We start from the raw sequence: 8,644 nt of genomic DNA, 5'->3' as shown, positions 1-8,644 counted from the left end.
TGGCTGGGTGGATAGGGGGAGAGTGGCAGATGTAGTCTACCTTGATTTCAGAAAGGCTTTTGATATTGTCCCCCATGACATCCTTATAACAAAGCTGAGGAAGCATGGAATAGATGAGTGTACAGTGAATTGGGTCAAGAACTGTCTGACTGGCAGAGTGCAGAGGGTTGTCGTTGGCGGTGCTGAGAGGGGATTTGATCCAGGTTTATAAATACCTGAGGTGTGGGGGCCATAGTGGCACGGCTGGTCTCTTTTCAGTAGTGCGTGGGGACAGGACTAGGGGTAATGGGGTGAAACTTGTGCATAGGAAGTTCGACATGAATGTGCACTATAACTTCTTTATGGTGAGGGTGACGGAGCACTGGAACAGGCTGCCCAGGGAGGTGGTGGAGTCTCCTTCTCTGGAGATATTCAAGACCCGCCTGAACACCTATCTGTGCAACGTGGTGTAGGGAGCCTGCATTGGCAGGGGGGTTGGACTCGATGATCTCTAGAGGTCCCTTCCAACCCCTACAATTCTGTGATTCTGTTGGATTGTGGGAATGCAAGAAAGAATATTCTGAGCAAAAGCTGTGGAGTGAGATAAATGGCATGAGAAAGCAAAGCTGATAACCAAGGAGGGCTCCAGAAGAGAAAACGAAGTCCAATAGGGCATATTTAGAGACAGGCGAAGAACCCTTGAGCGCACTGAGGAGTACTAGGATACTCTGGAATGTCTCTTGGGCTCCCTACAGCACACATACTTGCTTTGGGGCATGTCTGGATGTCTGTAGAGCTAATTGCTGGGCCCTGAGAAACCTCTGGGGCACATTAGGGGGCACTGGCTTCCATGTAAGTGTTCCCAGGTTCCCAGAAGTTAACAGGGAAGCCTTTGGAGACCCCTTGGGAAGACACAGTGGGGCCCTAGAGTGATGTAGCAGCTTGTGTTGGTTGCATCTGCTTGGCAGGGAAGCGATTTCCCTGGTGGGAGCTGACTGAATGGGAGGTGATTTCCATGGTTTAATTAATTTAATTACCTGGATTATAATTAAATAACACTGTTCAGCGTTCAATCAAGATTATATTTTTCCAAAGTACTTCAGTCATGCATCTGTTGCAGCTTTGCTAAAATATATCAAGTTTATTCAAAATTCCAGTGATGCTCCTAAAGCACTTGAAGTGCATTTGAGGGGGGGAGTGACAAAACAGCTCTGAGAGAATCATCATCAAATCAGAACATTGGAACGGTAACTAATAGCAGAGATTCTGATAAGAATATTTAAATTTTCAAATTACCTTTTTCTAAAGTTGTATTTCACCAAGTTTCATCAATGTGCACACTGAAAAGCTGACTTGCTATGTTTCTTTTTATAAAAAATCATGTGTTACAATTGAGAAAAGAAGGTATAGCATGGAACATTCTCCAAGTAAAGTGCAAAAAACATTTCTTCACAGTTCCAATTAATGTCTTATGTTTTGTTCAGACTCACTAAATGATGTATTTCAGGGTACATCACATGGGAATATAAGAAGACTATTCAGAGCAGGAGCTGCAGAACAAGATGAACGGCATGTGAAGGTAAGGCCAGGAACCAAGGACACAGCTTTTGTGTCACTCAGCCACCTGTGGCAGAGGTCGGGATTTCAGCAGGGATTTCTGCAGACGTTCCTTGAACACCCCCAGGGTGGGTGACTCCACCACCTCCCTGGGCAGTCCATTCCAGTGCCTGGCCACCCTTTCTGAGAAGTAATATTTCCTAATGTCCAGCCTGAACCTCTCCTGCCGCAGCTTGAAAACATTCCCTCTAGTTCTATCAGTAATGACATGAGAGAAGAGGCCGACCCCCAGCTCACTGCAACCTCCCTTCAGGAAGTTATAGAGAGCAATGAGGTCTCCCCTGAGCCATGTCTTCTCCAGGCTGGACATTCCCATCTCCTGCAGCCTCTCCTCATATGGCCCCATTGTGCTCCAGACCCCTCACCAGCTTTGTTGCCCTTCTTTGAACACGTTCCAATGCCTCAGTGTCTTTTTCTCAGTGAGGGGCCACAAACTGGACACAGAATTCGAGTTGTGGCCTCACCAGTACTGAGTACAGGGGGACAGTCACCTCTCTGCTCCTGCTGGCGTCACTGTTTCTGATGCAAAATGTATGTAAGTGTCACATGTGTGACATCCTTCTTGATGGAGTTCTGTGACTGGAGTTCAATGGATTTGAGAGCTGACTTGAAGCCTGTGGGCATCACCCAGGAGTTGGGGTGAGAGGATGAGGCGTAGGAACAGGAACCTCTTTGGTCGTTCTTAACTCCCAACTTTTTGGTCAGGAATCTCTGTGTGTTTCTTTATCATGTAAAGAACAGAGTCATTGTGCAGCTTGTGAATGAATTGATTCACGCCTGCTGATTGGTGCTGTTCTCTACAGGGAGCTGCAATGGAAATGGACACTTGTGGTCCACTGTCCAGCCCCCTCCCGTGCTGGATTTTCTGGGCTTTGAGACACGTCTTCCAGATGCACTTTGTGTTATTTCTGATGTGTTGACCTGTTGAGCTCCAGCCCCAAAGGAGGATTCAAGTACTACCATTGGGAATGTAGTATTTCTTGCTAAACAGAATTCGTGTGCACCCTTGTCTTTCGTCTGCACAAAGGATCTTGTAATCATCTCTGTCTGTGTTTCTTTTAGACCCAGAGATGGAGCAGAGAGGAACACAGACTTGGGTGAATCTTCATTCAGGAGCAGGGACACGTCATGCTCATCTGAGGTGTCTGGCTGACAGCAAGAGCAGAGAGGTAAGTTTCATAGTGTCGCGTGCCCATTTTATTTTATTTTTCATTCATGATGCATAGAGGCGTTCTCTAGACAAAGTGAGCATTTCTCAACTGGACTTTCTAGAAATGAGCTAGGCAGTGAAAATGGGTTTGAAGCATTCCTAAGAGCCCCGCAAGAGAATGCTGAGAGTTAATCTGGCACCCTCCTTTGGAAACGTCCGTTGTCTGTCAGCTCTTCAGCTGTGCCCTAACACCTCCCATTGCGCTGCCACACCAGGATAGAATTCCAAGCCCACACTGAGTCCTGGAATGTTGTGGTGCCGTGTTGGAATCAGACGTGACCACGTGGTCTTGGCTCCCCGCCTTGTGGGGGGTCATGGTGGACCAGGCTGTTGGCCGTTGGTGATGTCATAAGCGGCTGGAATGAGGGGAGGAGCGGTGCGTTCTGTGTTCCTTTGTGGGTGAGCTAGTGGTTGGAGTGGTTGGTTGTCTTGTTGTTCTTGTGCCTTTAGGGTCGTTAATTAGTTAGTGTCGTTAGTTAGTTAGTGTTGTTAGTTAGTTAGTATTGTTAGTTAGTTAGTGTTGTTAGTTAGTGTTGTTAGTTAGTTAGTGTCGTTAGTTAGTTAGAGTCATTAGTGAGTTAGTGCCGTTAGTTAGTTAGTTAGTTAGTTAGTTAGTTAGTTAGTTAGTTAGTTAGTTAGTTAGTGACTTTATTGCCTTTTTCTTCTCACCGTCGTGTGCAGCAGCTTGTAGGTAAGCTGAGCTGACGTGGGATGGACGGGTGGGCAGTGAGGTGTTGAGAACTGCTGGCTGTTTGAGCTCACAGCACCGTATTGCTTACTCTTGACCATCAGATGTAATTTTCCCTCAGTACACACGTTCCAAAGGGGGTATCTGTAAAGGTGGCACCTGTCCCGTGCTTCTTCCATTGTCTTCTTTGCTCAATTTTGGAAGCATCGTGAAGTTGCTGGGCGGACAGGCATCACGTAGCCTGAAACTAAGCATGTCTTGCAGCAAGTGGATGGGACGATTGTGCTGTGTGTGTTATTCCATGACTGTCTTAGCCCTGCTCACTGACCTGCTCTTTCTCTCTCCTCTCCTCGCCCTCCGCCCACTTCCTCGGTGCAGCTTTTGCTCTCATTCGATCTGAGCATAGCGACAAGGAACTGCTGCAGATAGCTTGAGGTGATCTCACTGCCAGGTACGTGCCATGTTTTGTCCCCCCGCATGGTTTTGCCGCAGGGTATGCGCGGGTAGCTCTGAGGAAGTCTGTCCATACTGTGCTGTGTGAATAGAGAAAACAGAAGTGTGTTTCTGCTCTGTTCCAGCTCTTCACACTTGCTGTGATGGGCGTCGCGTGCAGTGGGATCAGCCTTGAGCCCGAGGTGGTGGCGACGGAGGTACAGTATGAAGCTCTGGCTGTTCTTTTTTCCGTGTTGAGCCATTAGAAGGAGCTGCAGGTGTACTCTCCTGCATGAAAGAATGGGCCAAAAAGGGCCTGGCTAACTTTCTGCGCCAATGCCATTGCTGATTAGTCTGGGTAGAGAGAGATGCATCTTTGCATGGCCTGGCAATGCACGCCAGGAAGAGAAACGATTGTTGAGACGTGCAGCTCCTTCTGAAGTGCTCCTGATAAGGACGGAGCGCATTTGCTGCAGCTTTCTTTGCAGATGTGCTCCTCACCTTGAAATCCTCCTGGTTTGTCCTCAGCTCCTGACCACGGCCTGTGCTCTGTTTTGCAGGCTGATAACATGCGGGAGCCGCAGCTGGTGCGTGCTATGTCATCTTTAAACGTACCAGCGATTGCGGCAGGCCATGTTATCAAGAGCCACGTCGCCCAGGGGCCGGATGAGCTCTCTCTGGAGGTAAGCAGTTCCAAGCGTTCCTTGTTGTCATGCATGGGAAAGTAGCATAAGCTGTGAACACAGCAGGAATAGTCTCAGACACCTTTAGTATATCTTGCGAGATGAAGATTCGAAGGTTCTGTTGCAGCTTAGACTTGTTCTGGGTTGGGAGGAGTTTGCTGTCAAACTTGAGGATATTCTGCAGCACACAAGAAGGCAGTTATTTGAGCTGTTCTTTCCTGCCAGCTGTGCTGAAGCTGGGATTGATGTTTCATCTTTTGCAGGTTGGAGACATCGTGTGCATTGTTGATATGCCACCAAAGGAGATGAGCCCCTGGTGGAGAGGCAAGCGTGGCTTTGAGGTAGGCACACGCTTCCGACTATAATTTCAACTTCAGCAGAATCGGGAATCTCAAGTTGGAGCTGCTCTGCCTGCACAGGATGGCTTCTTGCCACAAACAGTTGCCCTGTGCCGATGTCAGAGGACCTTCCCTTTGGCTCTGGGCTTGCGCTAATGCCCACCTGTCTTTTTGTTCTTATTACAGGTTGGTTTTTTCCCTGGTGAGTGCGTGGAACTCATCAGGGGAAAACTTCCCGAGTCACTGGTGAATTCCTTGCCAATTCCAGGTACGTATTTTACATTTGACAACGCGGGTTAGTAAAATGTAGACAGAATGTGGCTTTCAGGGGGGTTGTAAATGCCCAAGTTCAGCAAGCTTAGCAAGAGAACTGCATTAAGCTCCTTGGGCACCTCCAGGGATGAGGAAAATCCGTTCTTGTGTGTCCTTGTTGGGAATGTAATTCCTGTTGTTACGTGCTCTGTCGAATGCATTGCACTCAGCCACGTCCAACTGAGCCAAGCCTGAAATGAACTGGTTTATTTGTTTTGTTGCTCAGTGGCAAGGAAACGGGGCAAACTCATCACCCGCCTTCGTTCCCTGGTGAAGGCCCACCCCAGGAGAGCAAAGCAGCCGGAACCAACGACATTCTCTGGATCCATGTCCTTGTTTGACATCGTTGAGAGGTATTTAGCCAACACGACTTGAGGGCTGAGCTGTAGGAATGGAAGCATCCTCTGCTGTTTGAAACAGAGTGTGTTTCTAAGCTGTGTTTCAGCAGAAAGCAGGCAATGCCGGGAACAGGCAGCAATTGGCAAGGGCTCTGTGCAGCTCTTCCCTCGCCCTGCACCACGACTGACAGCATGCTCTGTTTTCTCTGCAGAATGAGTACTCCCAGTAAGAGGGCAGAGTCAGCAGCTTGCAGTTGGCGTTCCTGCTTCTGCCTGGGCAAACCATCCCCTGTGGCCAAACGCCAACTGCAGAGCAGTGCCAGGGAGCCCTCTGAAGCTGAAGTCTTGGTCCTGGCAGGTAAGCATGCAAATCCAGCTTTCAAATCACTGCTTGTCAGCAACACAGGTAGAATTCATTGACCCCTGTCTTTCCCAAATGAGTCTCTTGTCAACACAAGAGCTGGGCCTGCACGAGGATCACTTTCAAGACAGTGACACTGTTGCTAGAAGCTTATTGGCTTCTGCCCACCACCACTACATAGCCAAATGTCAAGAACCTCTTTAATGGTTCATCTTGTGAACGTTCGACACTAACCGTTGTGCATCTACTCCTTCCTAGGTGACCCGAGCCCTTGTATATCCCCAAGACGCAGGGCATGTTACGATAATGCATCCAGTGATTCCATCAATGAAGAGCTGTTGAGAAGCACAGGATGCTGCAGTTCTGATGAAAGCCTTCCATATAACGTCAGTTATGCAGAGAAGAATGTCATCATTGTTGAAGCCCTCATTCATCCTATCCCTCCAGAAGCTCCTGACCTGAGCCTACCAGATGCCACAGTTACAAGCCTGGACTGTGGCCTGGTGCCTTTCCAGGACAGCCCAGCCCAAGCGCAGCCTGACTGCCTCGACAGCAACACCTCCAAGCAGGACCAGGACAGCGTTACTGAAGAGCAGCCGAGCCTCTTGGAGGGGGACTTGGAGTCAGGCCTCCAGTCCCAGGCACCAGGCAGCAGCTCAAGCTCTGAGCCACTTTCCCCTTAACATCAGAGGATGAGTCCCATCTTTACCCCAGACCTTTCATTCCCTCCTTTCTCCTATTGAATAAAGGCACGCTCGTGCTCAATCAACGCCTTGACTGCATTCCGAGTCTTCATTCGCAGAGATTGGGATGAGTGCAAGAAACATCAAGGCAGCTCAGCTTGCAACGCTCTGGCTGTGGGGTGCGTGCAGGGACACTGTAACCATACAGGGAAAGGCTTCCACTGCTTCCTCAAGCTGTAGTCCAGCCCTGCTACTGCTCTGTGGCACAAAGCCCTGAGGGATGTTCCATATTGTTAACCTAAGTGAAGCCAGCTTCATGCACTGTGTTTTGTTGTTGCTGGGTGAGAGGGGGATGCACGTTGGTGAGAAGATGAGCATTGCTGGATCTGCCACGAGTGTCCCTTCTGCCTCTAAGAATATGTCCTAAGTAGGATGTGAACACTGCTGGCACTTCCTCATTGCACGTGCTTGGAGGATCTTCAGTTCTTGCACATTCAGGATGTCTGTCAGTGACTACGAGGAAATTCTCAAGTACTAGGAATTCCATGAAACAGTTGGAACGGGTAAGTGTCATCTTTGTACAGAAACAGCACGCCTAACAGTCTGTCTCACCACTCCAGAATTAATCTGAGAATAGATTAACAGCTCTTGTCAGTTCTCTAAGTCAGGTTTCATTTGTATAAACTTGAAATGGAATTTCTGAAACCAGTTGGAAATTGATGGTGCTGATTACCTCTTCATCTAATTAAAGCATTACGCACTTTCTGTTGGGAGAGAAAGTTACAGTACTCCACTCCATTCCAGTGGATTGCAGGAGAGAATTGAAGGGGGAAAAAAAACACAAAGTAGAACTCATGTGTTGAGATAGAATTATTTACTGAGATAGAGAAAAGGATAATAGTTATGATGAATGCAAAAGCAATTGCTCGCCACCTACCAATCAGTGTCCAGTTAGCCTCCTAGTAGTGGAAGAGATTTACATGAAGTTCTACCCCCTTCAAAACTCCTTCCACAATATGTCATATAGTATGGAATATCCTTTGGCCAGTTTAAGTCAGCTGTCCTAGTTCTGTTCCTTCTCACTTCCTTGGGCTCTCAGCTGATATTGACTGTGGCTCTGTACAACGCTGCCTGGCAGCAACTGTAAGCATCACTGCGCTATCTCCATTGTTTCTCTAAAATGAAAACGTAGTATTATATCAGACACTGAAGAAAATAATTCAGTTCCAGCCGAAACTCAGACAATAACTTGTGCTTAGGATTGTTTCCCTACAGGAAATGTTAGATAATTACTGCTACTTGGTACTGTGTCCTGTAGCTGAGCTGGATTATGTTATCCTTGAAGAAGTGTCTTCCTCTGAAATGGGAGTAAAACATGATGCTCCTAATGAGCGGAGCAGAGACACAGATCTGATCTGAGTGTTGGTTTCACATTTTTGTGATGCTCTTTGCTGCAGTTTGTATCTCGAGAGAAGCCCTTGTGGTGTCAGTCTGTTGTGTAACCTGCTCTAGTTTTGTGCCTCAAGGAAGAGTGATCCTTTAAACAAATGGTGGCTGTACAGAGGGTGTGGGGTGAGATGCATTCCTCTGGCCCCATCCAATGGATTTTCTGTCACAAAGATCATTCTCCCCAGCTTCTCTTCTCTGAGTGGGAGCTTCAGCCCCCTGCACAGGCTGGAGGTCATCCATAGAACTTGCTTCAGAGTTTGTTTCAGGTTGTTATCCTTCCTGGCCAAAAACCAGATACAGTATTGTAGATGTGGTCCAGTGAGTGTTGAAGCAGGAATGACTTGTCCTGGTCTGGTTGTGCTGCTTTTTAATGCAGCTGATGATCTTGTTGTACTTCTTTTCTGTCAGAGCACACTGCTGGCTTGCATTCAGCCTGTGGTCTCTCACCACTTGTCCTCCTAGTCCCCAGGTCCTTTCCAACAGATACAAGCTAGTATTTCCCACCTGGGATATTGGAAGATGGGAACTTGCCAGCAGTCAGTGAAGATCTCTGA

At 47.9% G+C, this 8,644-nt stretch overlaps 1 protein-coding gene and 1 long non-coding RNA gene across 3 annotated transcripts; both read left to right on the top strand.

Moving 5' to 3' along the window:
- The first annotated feature begins 1,296 nt into the window (after window positions 1–1,296).
- Window positions 1,297–4,145, top strand: LOC146753245 (uncharacterized). 2 transcript variants are annotated; one of them, XR_014940183.1, is made up of 4 exons: window positions 1,297–1,558; window positions 2,659–2,765; window positions 3,873–3,945; window positions 4,073–4,145. It is a non-coding gene; the product is annotated as an uncharacterized LOC146753245 (long non-coding RNA). The 2 variants fall into 2 exon arrangements; XR_014940182.1 differs by lacking the exon at window positions 1,297–1,558 and adding an exon at window positions 2,366–2,549.
- Window positions 4,146–4,710: 565 nt separating this feature from the next.
- On the top strand, window positions 4,711–7,963 carry LOC146753244 (uncharacterized). Its single transcript, XM_085530824.1, has 5 exons — window positions 4,711–4,950; window positions 5,134–5,215; window positions 5,486–5,612; window positions 6,350–6,580; window positions 7,960–7,963. Exons 1-5 carry the CDS (start codon window positions 4,711–4,713, stop codon window positions 7,961–7,963), a joined length of 684 nt encoding a protein of 227 aa, XP_085386950.1.
- The last annotated feature ends 681 nt before the right edge of the window (window positions 7,964–8,644 follow it).

The sequence above is a fragment of the Coturnix japonica genome, unplaced genomic scaffold (assembly GCF_054131305.1).
Source record: "Coturnix japonica strain WE unplaced genomic scaffold, WE-NBRP24 Scf039, whole genome shotgun sequence".
NCBI classification, from domain to species: Eukaryota; Metazoa; Chordata; class Aves; order Galliformes; family Phasianidae; genus Coturnix; species Coturnix japonica.
This window is presented reverse-complemented; position numbering and strand designations above follow the sequence as displayed.

What these genes read in the sequence shown, in the direction of transcription:
- LOC146753244 (XM_085530824.1), top strand. Translation starts at nt 4,711, where the DNA reads ATGAAGATTCGAAGGTTCTGTTGCAGCTTAGACTTGTTCTGGGTTGGG. An exon ending in GAGGCAAGCGTGGCTTTGAG is followed by an intron (nt 4,951 to 5,133) that starts GTAGGCACACGC and finishes TTCTTATTACAG; the next exon opens with GTTGGTTTTTTCCCTGGTGA. An exon ending in TTGTTTGACATCGTTGAGAG is followed by an intron (nt 5,613 to 6,349) that starts GTATTTAGCCAA and finishes ATATAACGTCAG; the next exon opens with TTATGCAGAGAAGAATGTCA.